At 35.0% G+C, this 22,451-nt stretch overlaps 5 protein-coding genes and 1 pseudogene across 6 annotated transcripts in view; 1 reads left to right on the forward strand and 5 right to left on the reverse strand.

Moving 5' to 3' along the window:
* LOC104717292 overlaps positions 1-3,268 on the reverse strand; it is a 4,966-nt gene extending 1,698 nt beyond the window's left edge. The window contains exons 1-6 of one of the 2 annotated variants that reach the window (XM_019231185.1): positions 3,056-3,268; positions 1,446-2,812; positions 1,079-1,357; positions 690-982; positions 204-613; positions 6-103 (exon numbers count right to left, since the gene is read on the reverse strand). In XM_019231185.1, coding sequence (XP_019086730.1) covers positions 6-103; positions 204-613; positions 690-982; positions 1,079-1,357; positions 1,446-2,796 — 2,431 coding nt within the window. In that variant the 5' untranslated portion in view covers positions 2,797-2,812; positions 3,056-3,268. The remainder of the gene's footprint in view (positions 1-5; positions 104-203; positions 614-689; positions 983-1,078; positions 1,358-1,445; positions 2,813-3,055) is intronic. The other variant, XM_010434839.2, reaches the window with a different exon arrangement.
* On the forward strand, positions 3,561-5,635 carry LOC104717293 (annotated as a pseudogene).
* LOC104717294 (26S proteasome regulatory subunit 4 homolog A) lies at positions 5,773-7,958 on the reverse strand. The gene is made up of 6 exons (XM_010434840.2): positions 7,410-7,958; positions 7,047-7,292; positions 6,648-6,817; positions 6,335-6,551; positions 6,098-6,238; positions 5,773-5,994 (listed from the first exon to the last, which is right to left on the reverse strand). Exons 1-6 carry the CDS (start codon positions 7,884-7,886, stop codon positions 5,911-5,913), a joined length of 1,335 nt encoding a protein of 444 aa, XP_010433142.1. The 5' UTR covers positions 7,887-7,958; the 3' UTR covers positions 5,773-5,910.
* LOC109126805 lies at positions 10,752-11,626 on the reverse strand. The gene is made up of 2 exons (XM_019230664.1): positions 11,358-11,626; positions 10,752-10,985 (listed from the first exon to the last, which is right to left on the reverse strand). The coding sequence occupies exons 1-2, from the start codon at positions 11,604-11,606 to the stop codon at positions 10,752-10,754; spliced, it is 483 nt and encodes a 160-aa protein (XP_019086209.1). The 5' UTR covers positions 11,607-11,626.
* Positions 12,683-13,495, reverse strand: LOC109126993. The gene is made up of 2 exons (XM_019231032.1): positions 13,229-13,495; positions 12,683-12,953 (listed from the first exon to the last, which is right to left on the reverse strand). The coding sequence occupies exons 1-2, from the start codon at positions 13,478-13,480 to the stop codon at positions 12,711-12,713; spliced, it is 495 nt and encodes a 164-aa protein (XP_019086577.1). The 5' UTR covers positions 13,481-13,495; the 3' UTR covers positions 12,683-12,710.
* LOC104717295 lies at positions 21,816-22,275 on the reverse strand. Its single transcript, XM_010434842.1, has one exon. The coding sequence runs from the start codon at positions 22,272-22,274 to the stop codon at positions 21,816-21,818; it is 459 nt and encodes a 152-aa protein (XP_010433144.1). The 5' UTR covers position 22,275.

Genomic DNA, 22,451 nt, shown 5'->3' on the forward strand with positions numbered 1-22,451 from the left:
TCCTCCTGTCTCCGCCAATGCCTTCTTGCAGTCCATCATTCCGGCTCCTGTCTCTTCACGCAGTTGCTTCACAAGAGCAGCTGAAACCACTGTAGCTGCTGGACTGCAGTGCCGTAGAGTGAAAAAAGTTTAAATCTTCTTATAGCCAAAAACATTTTAAGAACTCATGTCAAGACTAGCAAATATTAAAAAACACATCTCACCTTGCTTCCTTGACCTCTTCAGCTTTTGGCTGTTCTTTCTCTTCTTTAGCTTTCGGTTTAGCTGCAGTTTGGGCAGCAACCTCAGCAGCAAAGTCCTGGCTTTTTTTCTCAAGGCCTTCTCCGAGAGTGTACCTCACGAATCTCTTCACCTTGATGTTTTCTCCAATGGTTGCAATCCTCTGCTTTACAAGATCCTTCACAATCACCTTATCGTCTTTAATGTATGGTTGCTCAAGCAATGCAAGTGCATCTAGCCTCTTCTTTATCCGACCGTCAACTATCTTCTCTCTTATCTGCTCTGGTTTCGACAAAAGATCTTCCTTTTGCATCTCTATCTCTTTTTCCTTCTTCACAATATCTTCGGAAACGTCTTCGGTTACAAGGTACTCTACTTGAGGGCACGCAGCCACCTAACATGTCAGGTTAAGTAATGTCCTAAGTTATCACAAAATGAAGAAAATGTTTTAGCTAGAATCTTGGAGTTACCTGCATTGCCAGATCATCAACAAGTTCCTTGAAGATGTCGCCACGCGAGACAAAATCAGTTTCACAATTAACCTCCAAGAGGACACCGATTCTGCTGTCGTGGATATAAGCACCGATCCTTCCCTCTGCTGTGGCTCTGCTTGCTTTCTTGTCTGCGCTTGCTAGTCCCTTCTTGCGGAGGTACTCCTGAGCTTTGACCATATCGCCTTCACTCTCTGAGAGAGCATTCTTGCAGTCCATCATTCCTGCCCCTGTTTCTTCTCTGAGCTGCTTCACTAGAGCTGGTGATATGCCTGTTTCATTTTGTGTTAGGAGATGAAAACTTACATAAACGATTTGGTCAAGATTCAGGAAATAAAACAGGTAAAAAAGATGGACAGAAGACAGACCTTTGATGCTTTCATCTGCAGTAGCGGTGGTGCCACTTTCCTCGGAAGAAGCTTCTGGGAAAAAAGAGGCAGGAGTCTCCGCTTCAGCAGTAGCGGTGGTGCCACTTTCCTCGGAAGAAGCTTCTGGGAAAAAAGAGGCAGGAGTCTCCCCTTCAGCAACAGGTGCTGCAGCCACCAAAGCCTCCTTCTCAACCTCTTCACTTTCTACAGTTTCTGAAGATGAAACTTCATCAGTGGCTGAATTCGGAGGAATAGAGTTCTCAACAATTTCCTCTTCACCTGGTCACCATTAGAGGAAAAGGGTCAATGCTATAACACATTGAAAACAATGAACTGATTCAATATGATAGAAGGCAATTCAACCTACTTTTGGTTTCTGGAATTGGTGGAACCACCTCCTCAGCTACAGCTGCTGCAGCAAGTGTTTCCGTTTGCTCTTCTTTTTCTGGCAACTCATCTTCAGCTTTGGTCGCTATCACTTCTTCTTCTTCTACCTTGGGAGTTTCTGATGAGGGAACCTCTTCACTTGTTACCTCAGCTGAGGCAGATGAAGATTCCTCGACTTCACCTGTGGTGACAGAGGCTTCAGCTTCAGGTTCTACTGGTTTCTCAGCAGGTTGCTTCTCAGCCTCTTCCTCCCTCTTGTCAAGAAACGCAGCAATCTCTTCGTTCTTACGGAAAGCAAGCATAAATGGATTTGTGGCTGTATGCACAACCCCTTGAGTGGTTGTTTCGTCAAACTTACCATCATTTTCCTCTTTCATCGTTAGAGTAACACGTCCTCTTGCTATCCGTAACACACGAACCTTAACCTCTTGTCCAGCTTCCAACGAAGAACCACCCATCATCATGCTTCCAATTCCATCATCTGCTTCCTCAGCTGTTGGTAAAAACCCTTCTTCACCTTCTCCTATAGTTATAAACGCTCCTGACCTCGTTAAATTCTTCACCACTCCATCCAACATCTGCCCTTTCGCAAACTTTGAGTTAAAGCCATCTCCCTTCCTCTGTCCTCCTTTTGAACCATCCCTTTTCCCTCCTGATCTCGGCTTATCACCACCACCTGACTGGCGTTTGGGAGGATCGTCATTCTCACGCATACTAAGAGAAATACGTTTTGTCTCAATGTCAGCTTCCACTAGCCTAACTTTCACCTCTTGCCCAATAGTGACAACACTCGCAACATCCTTAACAAAGGTGTCACTCAACTGAGACACATGGACTAATCCATCAGTGAAAGCACCAAAATCAACAAAAGCACCAAAGGGCTGAATCGCTCGTACTTTCCCAGTGAAAGTAGCACCAGGAACAAGCTCCTCGTTCTTAACAGCCGGCATTTCGCTCTTCCTCCCGGGCCTAGCAGCTCCCCTTGGCTGAGATGTCGTAGCAGGAGCATCTGACTTCTCACTAGCCACGGTTTTTTTCTCGTCCGCCGCAACAACAGGAGTAGTAGAATCTTGTTCCTCTACTGCCGCAACAACATCAGTTCCCGTGGCTCTACGATGAGGATGCAACACAAACTGCCTTCCATGAGTTGGAAACAATCTAAGAGAAGTCGAAAGAGGCAAGACTAGTCTCTGCGTTGATGATAGAATCTGTTTCCCAGCTTTACCCGAAAAACTACATTTGATGGAACAATCATTCTTCTTCTTTACACTAAAAGCAGCTCCCGGAATGAGCCAGGCATTGCTGATAGAAGAAGGCGTAATCGTAGCCATGGCTTCAAACTATCACCTACACATATAAAAACCCATTACACACTGTCAAAATTTGCAAGCTTTACTCAGACAACAACACACAATTGAAACATAAAAAGGGAACTCTTTTCTCAATTCGAATTGAAAAAAAAAACTCAAAATTCTCATCTCTATAGCTGAAGGACAAGAAAGCTTGTAAATTTCGGACTATTTTATTCACTAAAACAAACGAAGAGTTTACAAAGAAACCCATTTGAGCAAAACTAAGAAAAGGAGCTACCTTTAAGCTATCGCCTTTGCTCTGAGATTACACTCCCAGATAAAAAAAAATAAAAAAAAAAAGGTAAAGCGAGAAATTTTTTGGTGTTCGACAAATAAGCGAAACGAGGAGAGTGGTGAGAGGCTTCAAATCCTTATCTCATATTGTCTCTCCTGTGTGTGTTTATTTCGTTTTCCCTCTCTCTTGTTGGTGGATAGAGATAAGAGTCTTTCGAAGATTACACATTACCAGATGATTGTCTTTTTCTCTCTCTCTCCACGCCATCAAACTCTAGCTGAGTCGATTTTTCTAATATGGGCTTACGGGCTTCATAATAAGGCCCATTAAGAGGTTATATATCCGAGCTATCGTTTTCATGCTGCTTCATTTCTTGAAAAATCAATTAAGAGAGGCGTTGAAGAAGACTTAATTCAATATTTTATCACCAAGACTTTATACTTATAGCTTTTGGACCCTTCCAAGTTGTTTGCTATGTGAAGAGTCGTACATATAGAGCCTATTTAGTTCTTTTTCAGGTCAAAGAAGGAACAAATTTTTTTGCAAAACGATGAATATTATGTATGTACTAGTGCTTCTTCTGCTGATGCAATTGTTCTCTAACAAAGCAGTTTCTCAGAGTGAAGAAGGAGAGTTTGGTTTCAATGGTTACTTATATGACAGCTCTGGAATTGCTATTATTAACTCCAATGGTTTGATGAAGCTCACAAACTCGACTGGATTCTCATATGGTCACGTTTTCTACAACTCTCCAATTCGATTCAAGAACTCAACAAACGGTACCGTTTCTTCTTTCTCCACTACCTTTGTTTTCGCTATAGTCTCGCAGGTCAATCAACTTGATGGCCATGGACTTGCTTTTGTCATCTCTCCCACCAAAGGCTTGCCTCATAGCTCATCAGCACAACATCTAGGTCTCTTTAATGTTACAAACAATGGAGATCCTTCAAATCATATCGTAGCTGTTGAGTTTGATACATTTCAAAATGAAGAGTTTGGTGACATAGATGATAACCATGTTGGTATCGACATCAATGGTTTGAGATCAGAGAAAGCTTCTACTGCAGGTTCCTACGAAGACGACGATGGTAGATTCAAAAACATCCGCCTTATAAATAAAAAACCGATACAAGCTTGGATTGAATATGATTCATCAAGGAAACAGCTTAATGTCACTATTCATCCTATTCATCTCCCTAAGCCAAAGACTCCATTGCTTTCTCTAACCAAAGATTTATCGCCATATCTTCTCGACTCTATGTATGTTGGCTTCACATCATCCACAGGTCGTCTTCGTTCATCTCACTATATTCTTGGTTGGACCTTCAAACATTGATATTTCTCGTCTTCCTAAACTTCCTAGAGACTCTCGGAGTACAAGTGTGAAAAAGATCTTGGCTATCAGTTTGAGTTTGACCGGCGTCGCCGTTCTGGTCTTCTTGACCATAAGTTATATGCTTTTCTTGAAAAGGAAGAAGTTGATTGAAGTTCTTGAAGACTGGGAGGTTCAGTTTGGTCCACATAGGTTTGCTTACAGAGATCTTTACATTGCCACAAAGGGTTTCAAGAACAGCGAGCTTCTTGGTAAAGGAGGGTTTGGAAAAGTCTACAAAGGTACATTATTGACGTCTAACATAGATACTGCGGTTAAGAAAGTTTCTCATGATTCAAGACAAGGAATGAGAGAGTTTGTGGCAGAGATCGCAACCATTGGGCATCTTAGACATCGTAACTTAGTTCGGCTTCTTGGCTACTGTAGGCGCAAAGGAGAACTCTATTTGGTCTACGATTGTATGCCAAAAGGTAGTCTTGATAAGTTTCTTTACCATCAACCAGAACAGAGTCTTGATTGGTCACAAAGATTCAAGATCATCAAAGATGTAGCTTCTGGTCTCTGCTATTTACACCACCAGTGGGTTCAAGTCATCATTCATAGGGACATTAAGCCAGCAAACATCCTTCTTGATGATTCTATGAGTGGAAAGCTCGGAGATTTTGGTCTCGCAAAGCTCTGTGAACACGGGAATGATCCTCAAACCTCTAACGTGGCTGGTACGTTTGGATACATCTCCCCGGAGCTCTCAAAAACAGGGAAAGCAAGCACAAGCTCTGATGTCTTTGCGTTTGGAGTATTTATGTTAGAGATTACTTGCAGGAGAAGGCCGGTTTTGCCACGAGCATCTTCACCGAGCGAGATGGTTCTTACTGATTGGGTGTTAGATTGTTTGGAAGATGATGACATACTGCAAGTGGTTGATGCGAAGGTTAAGCTTGATGGTAAGTACCTTGAGGAGCAAGTGACACTGGTTCTGAAACTCGGCTTGCTCTGTTCGCATCCGGTTGCGGCAGTTAGACCAAGCATGTTGACTGTCATCCAGCTCTTGGACGGTGTGGCTCAGCTACCCAACAACTTCCTTGAAATAATGAAAGCTCGAGAAAACGTTGGAGCCATTGAAGGCGCAGCTGAGTCCCTCAGAGCCTTGTTCGGTGGCTACGTTGACGTTTACGGAACCATTTGTCTCAAATGGTCGCTAAAGATCTAATCCATTTAATAATGTATTAATGTAAGTTTCGATTTCTGAAAAGGAACTGTGTTTGCAGAAAGTAATGTAATTATTTAGCCGATGTATGAGCTTTGTCATTGACTTTGCCGAGGAAGAGTACTGTAACATTTTTGGTTTTAATAATGTGTTTTGGTTTAGATCAGAGTAGGCATCCTAAATTGGAAATGAGGAATTGTTATATTAAAGAGATCAGAAAGCATGATCAATTTATAACACCAGAAAGATCCTACGGAGAAGCAAATGTATAAAACAAAGTGTAGAGGAGGAAGTCAAGATGACGATAAGATTATGATTTTACATGTAGAGGCCTTCAGGGACGCCTTCTTTCTTCTTGAACATAACCTTCTCCTTTGCTTTCTTGAAATCTGGATGCGTCACCTGATTATGGACCCAAAATAAAAACCCAAACATTAGAGTCAGCGGCTACTGCTTCCGTAAGTGGAGTGTGTATGGTTTGAACTGAATGGTTCAGAGTCTTTACCTTCATACGACGTTCCCTGAGGGCAAGTAGACCAGCCTCAGTGCATATAGCCTTTATATCAGCTCCTGAGAACTCGTCTTTTGTCATCACAAACTCTTCCAGGTTTACATCGTCAGAGAGAGTCATCTTCGATGTGTGTATCTATTTTAAAAAAAAAATAACCCAACAAATTCGATTTAAAATAAACTTTTGAACAAGCCATTGGTATGTTAATGTTATACGAGCAGAATTAGTTACCTGGAAGATACGTCTTCTTGTTTTGATATCTGGAAGAGGGAACTCGATTTTCCTATCAATCCTTCCAGGTCGAAGCAGTGCCGGGTCAAGACTCTCGATTCTGTTTGTTGCAAGGATGACCTTAACATCTCCTCTTGAATCAAAACCATCAAGCTGGTTCAGAAGTTCCAACATAGTTCTTTGGATCTCACGTTCACCTCCTGAGTGAGCGTCATACCTGTTTTATTTCACACATGGTTTAATCAGATACATTCTGAAGTCTCTCTGCTAATTAATAGGTTATGGATCATGTCTGTGTGATAGTTTGACTTACCGCTTGGTACCAACAGCATCAATCTCATCTATGAAGACGATTGATGGTGAAAGGTCATCGGCAACTCTGAAAAGCTCCCTCACAAGCTTAGGACCATCTCCCAAATACTTCTGAATCAGCTCACTACCAACAACTCTCAAGAAAGTAGCTGATGTAGAATTAGCCACCGCCTGAAAGAAAACAAGGACACAATAGCTCACTACCACCACGTTCGAAAGTAAGGTAAGAACATAAACTTAGCCACCAAAATGCAACAATTTCTCATGCTTGTCACAGAGAGAAACGAGAAATTAAGACATTGATAGTAACAAGTGATTGAAAAGATATTCCTTTTATCTTCTGGCTATACTTCTAACGTATACTAATAATACTCATGAGATTATAAGTAGAAAGACAAACCTTAGCAAGCAAAGTCTTCCCAGTGCCTGGCTCACCATACAAAATCACACCCTTGGGTGGCTTGATACCAATATCTTCATACAACTCAGGATGAGTCAGAGGAAGCTCAACAGCTTCCTTAATCTCCTGAATCTGAGCTTCTAAACCTCCAATATCAGCATATGACTCCAAAGGAGCCTTCTCAACTTTCATAACAGACACCATTGGATCCACTTCATCTTGTAGAATCCCAACAACAGAGAGAACCTAACACACAAAAACCAAATCAGAACATACTCAGTACTAAAACCCTAATACCGCAAGCAAAATTCAAGTTCCCAAAACAACGAAATAAAGATCTTAAACCCTAATTCAACAACATACCTTATTATGCATCAGAATCGAACACCCAGGCTCAAGCTGATCTTTATCAACGAACGACAAAATCCCAACGTAGTACTCAGGTCCAACAGAAGAAGAAACAATTGCGTGATTCTCATCAATAAGCTCTTCCAAATTCCCAACACTCATAGGTGTACCACGAAGATCATCAACCTTAGATCTATCTTCCTCAGCTTTCTCTTCCTGAGGCTTCAACCTCTCTTGATTCGCCACAAACTCTTCCTCCATCAACAAATAATCCTTGATCCGCTCTAATTTCAGTAGCCGGAGCTTACACTTAGTAGACGGAGTCACCGTCGGGAGTCTCGCCGCCGCCTCAGGACCTTTCTGCTTCCTTTGCTTCCTCCCGACACGAGCCGGTGGTGCCGCCGGCTCAAACTTCTTCTCTTTCTTATCTCCACCACCATCAGGTTTCCGATCTCCTTGACGATTCAATCCTCCGGATGGTCCTTGCCCCATGATGATTCTCTTCTCTCGATTTCTGAGTTTCTTTGAGGTTTTCTTGTTCTCTCTTTGTACTGAGATTTTTTTGGCTTTGGGAAGAAGAAATGTTTTATTTTTTTTTATTTTTTTTATTATTGGGTCGAAATATAAGTAATAAGCCCACATAGAGGTTGGGCTCGTAACTGAATCCAACAGATGATTTTTGTTATAAATTCCCTCGTACATAGCTTTATTTAGAACATCATATGATTGAATGGTTTTAGAGTTTTTATGATACAAATTCAGATTCACTTGTAGGTGAGAGATTTCTCCTTGCATCCTATTTATACCTAAAATATTCTCTTTAAAAAAAATTACTACGGGCATAAACTCTTTTTTTATTTTTTAATCTATACACATTAAAATATATTCGAGTGTATGTACCACCGGACGAAATGTATCGAAACCACATAGGGTTTGTAATTTGGTTCCTAAACACACAAAAATAAAATTAAAGTAATTGATCAAATTTATATTACAATCAAATATATTAGGGTGAGAAACAAAACTAAATTGAATGTATTAAATTAACAAAGTTTTATACAAACCGAGCATATTATATAACATAAAATGCAATAAATGAAACCAAAATTCCAGTCAACTTCTAAAACTCCATTAAAAAGTTTAGTATAAATCTTTTTTGGGTACTACTATCTCAATTGACTATTTATTTTTGTTGTTCGCCCTAATATTTCCTCTCAGACACTATTACCGAGACGCCGCTACCATCTCTTCTCCCCGACGCCGGTAGGGCTCTGGCTCGCCGGCGTCGGATTCTCTCGGTTCTCTCAGTTCTGTCAAGCTCTTCATTATTCCACTGCATCTTTTGTTTCTTTGTTCCATGGTCACCTAATTTTCCCGAAGTCCCCTCGAGATTTTGGATCTCGACTCCAAGCATGCTTCAGCTTCTTTTTCCCCTTCCCTTGCCTCAGTATCTGGTGAATCGTCTTGATGTGCCTGCTCCTTCGTGGGCCCAGCCACGAGATGTTCCCTCTGAGACCCCTGAACGTCCCAATTGCCTCGGCTTCCGCCGGTCTAACCGCTTCTTAACACTGTCAACCGCAACAAATCTCCGATCCTTAGAATCTTTTCCCCTCACCAAGTGGTTTGTTTGGCTGCAGCTGGACGGGAGCTCTGTTTTGACACTGGAGCCGACGAAGACTTTAACGGTGAAAACCACATCCTTGGCGCTCTCTAGCACACCATTGATTCCGCTCTGTTCCAGGTTCGATTCTCACTCTTTACCCAAATCTCTGGCTCTTAGGATATCTTGGTCAAATGCGTTGCCCCTGAATTGAAAGATGTTTAGATCTGCTAAAGCTGTTTTGAACCCAACCCGTTAGACTTCTGTGTCACCTGGTTGTTTGGTTGTACTCGACAAGAAATTTATGAGTGTAGAGTCTGCGTCCTCAGAACTGGTTGTGATAAAGCTATTTCAAGTTCAAAATGTTTAGTATCAAGTTTCTCTACTTGGTCAAGTCGGGGTCTCCTCGGTAGTAGAGTCTCGGTTTCTTCGGATTGGCTTGACATCTTTTTGTGTCGAGGAAAGTTGATTACTTTGGTATGGAGGACTGCATTACAGAGCTATATCTTTAACCCTGACCCGTCTCTCCGCGATATATAATGCTTGCATCCGTTGCTCCTATTTGCTGCATATCACCAATCTCTCAACTCATTCAGCCCCAACGTATAACCAGGCTTAAACTCGGCATTATGATTCCACCTCTGCGGAGCGGGGATTACCGATGTTTAGCCAGTTTGATTTCTCCATCACTTCCTTGTTCTAAGCTCTCCAAACTGTATATCATCTACTTATTAAAGTTCCCTCATATAGGCTTGAAAAGTAGTGGCATTATGATCACCATTCCAAGGAGTGGTGGTTACCACAACCTCTCCAAGCTTCTCCCTTACAGCCTTAAAATCGCAACCACCCTTGCAGTGATCGGTAATCAGAGCATTCTCAACTCTGTTCACACCTTTGACAAAGCACTACTTCGTGTAGACTTTCTCATTTCGATGAGATCCTCAGCTTTGCTTGCTTCATCGCCACCCAGTCTTCGAATCAAGATCTTGGCCACCTTCCCTTCCAATGACTTACTCTTGAAAGCTGCATTGATATGTTTTGATCTCACAGGCTCCAACTTGCTATTCAGCACTTGGTCCATAGCTCTCAAGACCCATATATCTCTTGCTATTATCTATCCATGTACCCTTGTTGCCTTTGAATTTGGGGTATGCCTTTTTATGTTATTTAAGCTTTTCAACATGCTTTGTATGTTACTGTCTATATAATGGAAAAGAAGCATATGTTTGTTCAAAAAAAAAAAAAAAAAATCTTTTTTGGGTTAAACCAAAATATCAAAATATTTTTTGATCAAATTCCTCAATAATTAAACTTCAAATGAATTTCTTAATATATTAAAAATATTAGCAAATATTTTCTCCTTTTTGTAAATCCTTTCTAAAAGGTAATAAACTTTTCTCATGGGAACAAATTTGTAACAATGTCTTACATATAATATACACACGCAAAATACAAACAAATATTTTTGTTCATATTTTTTCTAATTCTTCTTTCTTTTGATTTTACAAACTTTAGATTATTGTCTCTTCTATTCAATGTTTTGACTTCCTTTTTCTGACATTTAATCATACTTTTAAAGACAATGAGTCTTATATTGTATTATTAGAATATATATATTTATACCCAAAAACATTAAATCAATATCATATCTATCCCAAATTGAAGTTGAGCTCATAAATCTTTATCATTATTCTCTTCAACATGATACAATGATACCAAGATTACACATAATGATTTAATTAGTTTTAAGATATGTATTAAATGTATGGATCCAATTCTGTTGTAGGTGCATTGACTGGAGTGATTTCTCTTTGATTTTTTGGTTTCCATCCATACATAAAAAATTCTCCTAGGGTGTCGTGCACATATACTCCTTGTTCTTTTGCAGTCCACCTACACACATTGGGATCTATTCCACTACATGTATGATCTATAAATAAAACATTTGCGAGGAATGCATCAAAAACCACATGATGTTTATAATTTGGTCCCTGAAACACAAAAATAAATATTTTTTTAGTTTTAAGTCAACAATATATATTGGGTTGATAGTTGAATTAACCAAATTTTTCAATCAATTAAGCAGACTATATAAAAAACAAAATGCAAAAAAGCAAACCAAAATAAAAAAATCCGATCAACTTATTAAAATTCATAAAAGTTCTGATATTACATATGACAATAATATTCAACCAAAAAATTTCAAAACTTTTTTGGATTGAACTAAAATGTTCTAAAACAGGTTTTAGTCTATAAAATATTCAAATTGGTCAAATAATACAACCAAAAAAAATGCTCATCCCTAATCAAGGTACCTAAAAATATGTTAAGAAATATATAAAAACTTAAAAAGTATGTTTTACCTGCCATAAATAACACCAATATAGAGTTTTTGGATAAATTATAAATTTAAATTTAAAACTTTCGCCTATGTTAAGATAGGTAATTGGAAAATCATAATTTTTACACTTGCAGTGAACTTTCAATTTTTTGTGAAACTTAAGCTGGTTTACAATTTCGATATTAAATTTTCTGAAGAGAATAGATCTTGTAGAATTTATAGAATCAACTGAAATGAGGACAAGAACCAAAAATAGCAAATATTTTCTCATTCTTAAATATTTGTAATTAACTTTTGTGACAGATATAATATAAAAATATGATACAACCACTTATATTTATATACACGAAAATACAAACAAACATATTTGTTTATATATTTATTGAGTTGACTTTGTTTTATGATACAATTTGAATTCAATAATCAAATTCCTAAAACAGTAAAACGAAATTAGACTATATATGTGAAGTAATATATCTAATGATATGGTAATTAGTAATTATGCATGTGTTATCTTGCCTGTATAACTACAAATACTTTCGAATACAATTAACCAATTTGACCAAAATCAAAGTGTGTATATGGTAAAATTTGACTGATTTAAATAATAAATTAAATAATTTACCTAAAATAAGAATATATGTGTGCTTTATTTGTGAATTGTGATGACAAATGAGTTATGTTGACCAAAATTGATCTATGAATTTATGATTTATAATACTAATTAATTACTTCTGCCAAAAAAAGGTACTAATTACTATTTTTTTTTTGGTAGAGGACAAGGAGACCTTTGTCTCGAACTTCATCATCAATAATCAAAGTTACAAACGAATATGTCGTGGAAATGCAATCCCTCGAACTTCAACATCAATAATCAAAGCCAGAACATTTGGAACCGACTCCAACAGTTGAAAACCCAAAGGTAACATAAAAGCATAGATGGCTAGTCCATAATACTGTTCGTCTTTCTATACATATGTGAAATCCGGACTATTCAGTCTCTAAAAAAAAAATTAGAGTACAAAAAAAACATGAAATGAAACTCATTTATTCCCGTCATTAAGAAACCCACCACCAAATAAATCATTTATTAACGATAGGTTGGAGGTTGAGGTAAATTCATAAAGTTGTGAATTTACCTCAACCTCCAACCTCCTAAAGAACATCGTCGTTGGAAAGTTGTTATTCACTGGATCCCAATTGAGTGCAAGCTAACCCAACAAATATTTTTTTTTTATTAATTCTTGATATGCTCAAAATAAGCTTTTAGAATCAAACTGACACACATACCACAATTATAATCAAACCAAACTGACATTATAATCAAACAAAATTAGAATACCACAATTAAATAAGCTTTTAGAATTTTATAGATCTATGAATCAAACTTAGATTCAACCGCAAATGAACTAACTGGAGTTATTTCTCCTATATTTGTTGGAGCATCCCAACTATACATGAAATATTCTCCTTCAAATTTTTTATTACGGACATAAACTCCTTCTTCTTTTGCGGTCCATCTACAAACATTAGGGTGCATTCCAGTGCATGTACCATCAATAAAATCTTTGTCAGGACGAAACGCATCAAAAACCACATAGTGTTTGTAATTTGGTCCCTAAGCATACAAAAATAAAAAGTAATGTATCAAAGTATGGGTGAGAAACGGAATTAATATGAATCAGAATAAAGTAACAAAGTTTTATATAAACCAAACATATATTATATAACATTTAATGCAATGAATAAAACAAGAATTCCAGTCAACGTGTAAAAGTCCATTAAAAAAGTTTAGTATTGCATTATAAACCTTTTTGAGTTGAACACAAATATCAAAATAGGTTTTGTTGAATCAAATTCTTCAATCAACAAAACTCAAAATGAATTTCTTACCTGCCATAAATTACACCAGTACTTAGTTTTTGAAAGGATAGTAAATTTGAACTGAAAACTTTCGCCAATATTAAGATAGGTGATTGGAAAATTGTGGCTTCTGCTTTTGCAATGAACCTTCATTTTCTTGTGAAACTTAAGTTGATTTACTATTTCAACATTGAATTTTCTAAAAAGAGGAGGCATCAAATAAGAGTTTATAGAATCAAAAGAAAGGAGGATAAGAAAAAAAATTAGGAAACATTTTTTCATTTTTGTAAAACCTTTCTAAAGTGTAATAAACTTTTGTCATGGGTATAAATGTGTTACAAGGTCATATATATAATATATCTGCACACAGAAAATACAAACAAATATTTTTGCTCATACATTTGCTAAGATATGTTCTTGTTCTTCTTTCCTTTGATTTTACAAACTTTTAAATTGTTATCTCCTCTCATATTTAATGCTTTGACCTTTGATCTTTGACATTTAATAATACATTTTCAAAGACTACAAATCTTATAGACTGTTGATTTGATAATAAATTTATAGACAGAAATATTAAATTATATAATATCTTAACTAAAGCCAAATTAAAGTTAAACTCGTTTTTAAATTTTTTTCTTATTATTCTCTTAACATGATAAAACGATACCAAGATTTCAGATAATGCTTGAATTAGTTTTCAGAATTTGATTAGGTGTATGAATCAAATTCTGATTCACTTGGAAGTCCATTGACGGGAGTGCTTTATTTTTGTTTTGTTGGAGTTTTTCATCCATACATGAAATCTCTTACAAATTTGGTGTGGCGGACATATACTCTTAGTTCTTTTGCAGTCCACCTACACACATTAGGATGCATTCAATTACAATTATCATCTATAAAATGTAGGTTCGGAAGAAACACATCAAAAATCAAATGATGTTTATAGTTTGGTCGCTAAAACACCAAAATAAAAATTGTTTAATTATATGGTACAATCAACAATGTATTGAATAAATAGTTGAATCTAAATTAACATGTTTAAAAAATAAAATGAAGAAGATTCTATATAAAATAAAATGCAATAAATCAAACCAAAATAAAATAAAATGTCATTTAAAAATTCAGTCGACCTTTTAAAATCCGTGAAAATTTTTAATATTACATATGCAAATAATTTTTTTTGGATTGAACTAAAAAAGAAAATCATAAACATGTTTTATCCTATAAAATATTTGAATTTATCAATAATACAAAAAGTGCTCACCTCTAATTAATGTACATAAAAATATGTAAACAAATATATACAAACTTAAATGTACTTTTTACCTGCTATAAATGAAACGATTCGAGCCATTGTTTATTTATTTTTAATATAATAAATAACTAGTGATCCAATAATAATTAACAATCTAACCCCAATCAAACAAGAACGGATAACATAGTATGATACCATTAATCCAATAACCAACAATCAATTCATCATAAACAGTAAATAACCAACCAACAAGTCATTAAACATCAAACCATCAACCTATCAACATTCTAACGACTCGACTCTAACAACCTAACAGAAGCCAGACAACATATCAACGAGCCACTAGAATATCCTCCTCTTCATCGCCTTGATTCCACGATCAAACTTTGGGTTTACCTGCACCACAAACACAAATGAGATGCGTGAGTATTATCATAAATATATACTTTGTGTGGTGATCCTCCCATCTATTGGCTTATACACACAAACGATAAGACAAGCATAATCAATACACAAAGAAAACAAGCAAACCAGACAACTCTGAACACGTGCGTCGACTCTGCGCACTTGCGTTGACCGATGCAACATCCTTGCGTTGACCGACGCACTCCTTGTGTTGACCGATGCAATCCTCCAAATCCCTAGATGCATCGGCTGATGCACTCATTGCATCGACCGATGCAATTCCTCCTGACTCTGTCAAATGCCTAACTGCGTCGACCGATGTATTCCTTGCATTCAGTCACGCGACGTAACAAATATTTGAAGTAATATATGCAATGATATGTTAATTAGTAAATTACTAATTGTGCTAAATTTTGACCAAAATTGAAGTGTCCATAAGGTAACATTTGACTGATTTAAATAGTAAAATAAATAATTTACTCTAAAAGAATATGTGCGATATTTTTTCTACCCATAAAATTAAGATATAGTACTAATTACTTCCCCCAAAAATGTACTTATTACCATGATAATAATGTAAAAAAGATTGAACCATAAAATAACATAAATAAAGATACAATAGATAATGATGCAGACCATGCTGCTCTCCTTCTCTTCTCCACTCTTGTCCCTTCCCCCAAACAACTATCCTTCTCTCTTTCTCCCAAAGAGACTAAAACACACCTCTTCTCTCTTCTCTCTAAGGCAGAAACGGCTGGGGGAGAGAACCTCTAACACGACAAGGCGATTTCCCTTTTATAGAGAAATTTAGATTTTCTCTTAAACTACTAAACCGTACAAAACCAAAGAACAAACCAAACTGACTAATTCGAATCGATCGACACTCCATATTGTCGCTCGACACCTAACACACACTCTTTTCGGGTTACGGGTGTTACACCTTTAAAGGTGAAACTTTAAAAGATGTTTTTTAAAAAACGTTTCGTCAGCTATTGCTATTTTATAATATAAAGTACCTCCATCTCTACACCTCTCTCTGTCTATCTCTCTCTCTCTCTCAAATACATACCTCAAAGAAAAATCCTAATAAGTTTTGTTGATGTGTAGTAAACCCTAAATCCCTATCATAAAACTTTTTGTTACTAATTCGCTGGAAAACACAAACTCTTTCTTAGATTACGATCTCTGTCAAGGCAAATTCAGATGCGTAATTGACACAACCAAGAACCATATACATAGTCATGGACGTATGAGCTTTCTCATATCATCTTTTGGAAGGATCAGTTAGAGGGGCTTGTAGAAGGTGACGGCAACTGAAAAAAGATATCAAGCTTCTTCACATGGCCTATCCATTACACATCATCATACAAGTTACAACATCATACAAGTTGTTCTCTTCTTTAAAATATATATATATATATATATATATATATTCAAATCACCTAAAATTCAATAATCAAATCTCACCAAATCCCAAAACTCAAATCTCAGAAAATCCTAAAATCTCAAATTCTATAGCCAAATCTCATAAAATTACTCTCAAATCTCTCCCTTTGTATATATGTATTTCCTCAGTACTTATTATGGTAACAGTTCACCCTAGTTTTCTCTCCTAGGCACAAAGCCCAAGCCAGCCGCTTGCCAAAGATATGGTCTTTCCCATCCTCCGGTATCCTACCATTGCCCTCCTCGCCGCCTAATTGTTCCGATTTTTCTTCCGTCAGTAGATCTACAACGCCAGCAAAGCTTGTCTCCATCTCCATGAGTATGGTTCAGCTTTTCCTGCTCTCAATGGGTTCCTCCTGTCCAAGGCCACCAGATTTAGCGATGCGGGTGAGTTTATTGTCTCCTCCGGATCTGCCAGAACAACCAGATCTTCCAGACAACGAGTTAACTTCAACTTGGTTGTTGTCGTCCTATGACTCCCGTCTTCCTAGTGAGTTTGATGGACAGTGGTTCTCTCTCCTCCTCCCCCCCCTCTCGTTGCTCCCCTTAAGGTGTTCATCCATCTAAGTGGGTCTCTTGTTTGGGGCTGGCCCTTTCTCTTGGTTGATGAATCAGTCCTCTTTTCAACCTCTCCTTTTGCGTTTCTCAAGCAGCTTATCCCATTCTCTTTGCTTAAGGTTGGTCTTTATTTTGAACCACTTTGTTGCAAGGAGGAAATTTCGGATACTTCTCCGACTTTACCGGATACTACTCCGGCCTCCCTTTGATTGCAGTTGAGACTAGTTATGTTGGTATCCAGGTTAGAACCACTGTTGCTGGATATTTTTCTGCCGATTTTTGGCAGAATTTTGGTTCATCAAATACTTCTCTGATGTAATCTTACCTGTTTGCGTCCAGCCAAAAACCATCTCTGTTGGCTTAGCCTCTGCTCTGTTCCAGCAACTTTGCTCACTGGATACTTCTCCGGCGTCAACCTTTCCGTGTGTGAGGCAGTTCTTTTAACGTCACAATTTATGGTGACTAGTTCTTTTCTAGTCGATGTTTATGTATTGATTGCTACTTCTTTCATGGATGTTCTTGTGATATTTAGTTTCAATACTTCTCCTCGTGTTCTATCAAGCTTTTTCAAGCTTATGTCTTTATGTTTGATTTGTGCTGTAGTTGATTTATTTTTCAAGTTTTCTGTTCGGGAGTGTCCGAATAGGCTTTATCTTCTTGTAATTTTTAATTCTAATCTAATTTTGGATTCACAAAAAAAAAATACTCAAATCTCTCAAAATTTAAAAATATTAAAATCCCAACAAAACTTTTAAAATATCAAGTTTAATACCACCCCTTAACGTATTGAGTCATCCCAACCACATATTAGTCCATTAGTCAGATTCCTTGCTCACACTTTATTTTTTTTTGTTGGATTTTAATTTAAAATTATATACTTATATTTTAAACTCATCATACTAGTATAACGAAATAAGATGTCTTTTTCTTGTCACTTCTCGATCTTATTTCAATTCTGCAAACTGGCTTCATCCTACAAATGACTAAATTAAATTCATTGCCACTCTAGCAATTACAGCAAAACTCGTTTAGTATATTAAAATCTGAAACATCTTATATTTTGAAACAGAGGGAGTATATATTTGGGAATATTGTACTCATACCTACTTTCTCAAACTCTAATAACACCCACACCCACTTTCTACTATTACTATACTTTTCCCTTTAAAATTACATACTACTCTCTCACCAAACCAAACACATCTCAACTCTTTCTCTCTCTTCTTTTTTCCTAAGATATATATATATATATATTTCATTACTTTTTTGTTTTCCTCTACTTTTTGGTTTATATCTCTCTTTTTTATTATTTTCTTTGTTGTAACACTGAAGTTAGTTATTATCAAAAAATTATCTGTTCATTTTTATACAATATATTTTAATTATATTTTTTCTACATATTAAGATGTATATTGCTATATTTTTTAAAAAATTAGTATATTATATGATCACATAGATATATATGATCAAGATGTTCCAGCTCCAAGTCCATAGCCTAACTAGAACACCTTAATCATATATATTCATGTGGTCGTTTGGTGGATATGCTTGTATGTTCATCAAAAAAATAAAAACAAAATTGTTTTGATGCAAACAATAGTAAAATTCATTGAGTGGTATTGTTCAAGTATTTCTACATTTTGTAATGGACAAAACTTATTTCATCAAAAAAAAGTTCAACTAAAAATATAACAGTTCAACTAAAAAGTTAAACATTTGTTCACTAATAAGTAGATGACCAGTTACATTAAACACAATTTACTATAATTGGTCATCCACTTATTAGTGAACAAATGTTCAACTAAAAATGGATAGTATATAATATACTAATTTAAAAAAAAGCAATATACATCTTAAATTGTAAAAAAAATATAATTATAATAGATTGTATATAAATAAACAGATACTTTTTTGATAATAAATAGTTAAACTGTTACAACAAAGAAAAGAATAAAAAGAAAGATACAAAACCAAAAAATAAAGTAGAGAAGGAAAAAAGAGAGAAAAATGACAAAGAGAATTGTTGTCTCAAACTTAGCAACATGGACAAATATGTCCACGTTTTATGTCAAACTAGCAAACACATCCATAAAAGTACACCACTAGCAACAAGTGGGCGTGGATGGAAGTGAGTTTGAGGAAAGTGGGTCTGCTTGCAATTCTCCGTATATATTTGAAAAAGGTTTACTATATTAAAAATATAGAAAAATAAGAATAAAAGTGAAATTTAAGAGTTGAATACCCAAATGTGGTAACATATCTTTTAGATATTAAGAGTTGATAACATAATGTAGTAACATATCTTATAGATATTATAAGTAAAAGAGAATTCAGTTTTATTTAGGAAATATATCTATATATACATTTTTGGAGACATTTATAAAATAAATCCTGAAAGTTGGCACTTATTTACAGGCATGCCATTGACATTAAATAATTAATTTAATAAACAAATTAACTATACTTATATTTGTTTTTTTTTATAGAAATTAAGTGTTTTAAAAAGTAATAAACATAATCGTAAATGTATACAGATTTTCTTTCTTTATTTATAAGGAGGTGAGTGAAAAGGTATTGTTCTTTACAAATTTGAAAAACTGATTTGATAAAAAGTGACTTTTAACCTCACATACTATATTTTACTTTCACGGATTTCGTATGATGAGTTTTTGCGGATTTAAAATATTTGAATATGTTGCGTAATCCGCCTAGCATGACGGGTTTGGACTATAGAACCAATACTAAAACTATTAGTTTATGTCATATACTATAAATTTTTAGTCATAGTTTGGAAAATTAACTTATAAATTATTTATTATATGAACTACAAAATATTACACATACTACAACACATTCTTAATATTCCAAAAAAAAAAATTGTATACACATAAAAATATACACTAACATACCATATAGGCATATACCTCTGTTTAATTATAGAAAACAAAACTACGTGTTTTAAAATTTTATATTGTATCTTATAATAAATTTAATGTAATTAGGTTATAAACTGTATAAAACGTAAGAAGAAAAAAAACATTCTAAACAAAATTATAAATTAATTAGATAAAATTTAATTAATTGAGAATTTGAAAACTAAATAAATTAAAAATTATTATTTAAAATATATTAGTTTATAATTTAGTCCTACGATATAGCGCGGGTGAAAACCTTTGAAGTATAAACCCACCATCTTTCTCTATAAATACATATATTACTGGAGGATTTGAGTACTTTTTAATTTCATCAGAAAATATTTTTAAAATAAACAAAACAAAAACAATGGTTTCATCCTGCAAATGCGTCTTCCTTGTGTTTTTATGTCTTGCAGTTCTTCTCACCCCATGTATGCCAAAAAAAAACATATAATTTAATTTATATTATTTACTTTTTCCTTTTTACAAGACGTTGACATATCTTTTTCTTTTAAGTACCAAAAGAGCAAGAATCATGTATTTAAATTAACTAGTAAACCGCATATAATTGTTTCTATTAGATATATTATGAATATTATATCTCCATATATGTAGTTTAGCATATAGCATACACTTCTACTGTTACAACTTACAATACATTGTGTTATTCGTCATTATATCCAATAACTTTTTTACTTTGTGAATACTACACTAATTTTCGGAAAATAATAGGTGAAGTATGCGCGAAGTCTATGCTCAAAGTTAATGGTGCTCAGAAATGGTTCGCTATACAAGGCCCCTGCTCACAATTTCCGGACTGCAATAAGCACTGCAGAGAATTAAGATATCCATTAGGTGGAAAATGCCTCCAATATAAATCTGGTGCTAAAATGTGTGCTTGTATTTATTCATAATCTCATTTATAATCTATTTAGGATATTGCATGTATGGGTGTTACAATGTTTTAATTAAAAAAATAATACCAAAATAAATTTTCAATAATTATATTATTTTATCAATGTCAATTCATAAGCAAAAAAAAAAAATGTTCATGCTAATGCGTTCGGATATGTAATTCATATTTACAAATGCAGAACTTAATTGAACATATTATCGGAAAGCATATTGAATATATTGATGAAGTTTATAATCGCTCCTGTGTGCGGAACCACATACTTTTAATCAAATATATAAACCGAAATAAAAATTAAGAATTATATATATCTAGTCTCCAAATTTAATACAAATCACATATTTAATTAAAATATTTATAATATCTACAATAAGTTATCATAAAGAAAATAAACTAATAGCAAAATACTGAATCTAATCCTATAGTCAGCAGTTCAGCACTAATTAAATCCACCTTACCCTATCTCATATCATAATTAAAATTACTTTCATACATGTATAATAAAGCCATAACCCAATGCAGTTACATTTCCTAAATTATAGAGATTATATATATTATTTACAGCAATTATAGAGATTATAGATATGTAAAAGAGAATCCAAATTTATTTTAGAAAAAATATAACACCAAGTATGCTGAAAACACATTTTTTTTCTTTTTACATATATTCAATTTATTTCTGTAGATGAACATATTATATGATTTTTATGTGTCAATTTATTCGTGTAGTTGAACATATTATATGATTTTTATTTCTTTCTACTAGACATTTGTATATATTGAAGTATAACCAAAAGAGCAAGATTCCATGTGCGTGAACACTTAACAATTACAGTAAACCGAATATATTTGTACTCATAGAAACAGAGCATAACAACTTTTATAATGTTTCAATGAAATTTTTTCTCATCATTTGTTTAGTCTATGATTTTATATTCATAAAATTAATCTAGTATTATTTGAATCGATATAAGTAACTAAAAGAAAAAGACTATCATTGTTGAAAAATATACAAAATAGGAGAGAAATTTATGACATTTTTCTTATTACTTCAGCAAGGTTTTTCATCCAAAGTCAACAAGGTACATATAATAAGAAAATAACCAAAAATGCAGAAAAATGTCTTCACCATCCAACTTCCCATTTCTCCGACAATACATCTTCACCGCTCGCATAATTCCAAAGATAAAGGCCATCAGTCTTTGCGGTCCAAACACAATTCTTCCAACCACATCTATGGAACAAAATAACATCATCCCAAAACACGTTTACACTCATATGACCATCATCTTTGCTCATATAGCACCAAAACAAAGTTGAGTGAAGCATATTTTCTCCGAAGTTCCAAGAAAATCTATCTCTAAACCTGATCAGACTAATTTCACCTAGATCGTCTTCCTTAGATTTACAATGGATGAAAAGAGTTTCATTAGTGGTCAAACCGTTAACCACCGTGACTTGCCACTCGGAAATCTTCGGGACTATGATGTCTTTCGTCGTGGCTCTGCTGGCTAAAACATGATCTTGGCATGTTACGGCTAGAAATATGTAGATTGCCAAAAAAAATTGTTTGATGTGATTCATATTTTTGTATCTGATAGAAACCTTTAAGAGGAGTATGATAATGCTACTTTCTTTTTATAATGGAAGAGTGAAACGGTAATTGATGTTTTATTAAATTTTGATGTTATTGCATTGCATTAATGAAGAGTCATGCTGTAAATCATTTACAGAATTGCAGGTTAATTAGAATTGAAGCTG

The sequence above is a fragment of the Camelina sativa genome, chromosome 10 (genome assembly GCF_000633955.1).
Source record: "Camelina sativa cultivar DH55 chromosome 10, Cs, whole genome shotgun sequence".
In the NCBI taxonomy this organism is placed as follows: domain Eukaryota; kingdom Viridiplantae; phylum Streptophyta; class Magnoliopsida; order Brassicales; family Brassicaceae; genus Camelina; species Camelina sativa.

Bases quoted from the DNA above. Each gene is read 5' to 3' on its own strand.
- LOC104717294 (XM_010434840.2), bottom strand. From the start codon at position 7,886: ATGGGGCAAGGACCATCCGGAGGATTGAATCGTCAAGGAGATCGGAAA. The intron at 7,293-7,409 runs GTATGTTGTTGA...TTTGTGTGTTAG, and splicing joins CGATTCTGATGCATAATAAG to GTTCTCTCTGTTGTTGGGAT. The intron at 6,239-6,334 runs GTAACTAATTCT...TTTTTAAAATAG, and splicing joins CAAGAAGACGTATCTTCCAG to ATACACACATCGAAGATGAC.
- LOC109126805 (XM_019230664.1), bottom strand. From the start codon at position 11,606: ATGAGAAAATATTTGCTATTTTTGGTTCTTGTCCTCATTTCAGTTGAT. The intron at 10,986-11,357 runs GTAAAACATACT...TTTGTGTTTCAG, and splicing joins ATTGGTGTTATTTATGGCAG to GGACCAAATTATAAACATCA.
- LOC109126993 (XM_019231032.1), bottom strand. From the start codon at position 13,480: ATGAAAAAATGTTTCCTAATTTTTTTTCTTATCCTCCTTTCTTTTGAT. The intron at 12,954-13,228 runs GTAAGAAATTCA...TTGTATGCTTAG, and splicing joins ACTGGTGTAATTTATGGCAG to GGACCAAATTACAAACACTA.
- LOC104717295 (XM_010434842.1), bottom strand. From the start codon at position 22,274: ATGAATCACATCAAACAATTTTTTTTGGCAATCTACATATTTCTAGCC.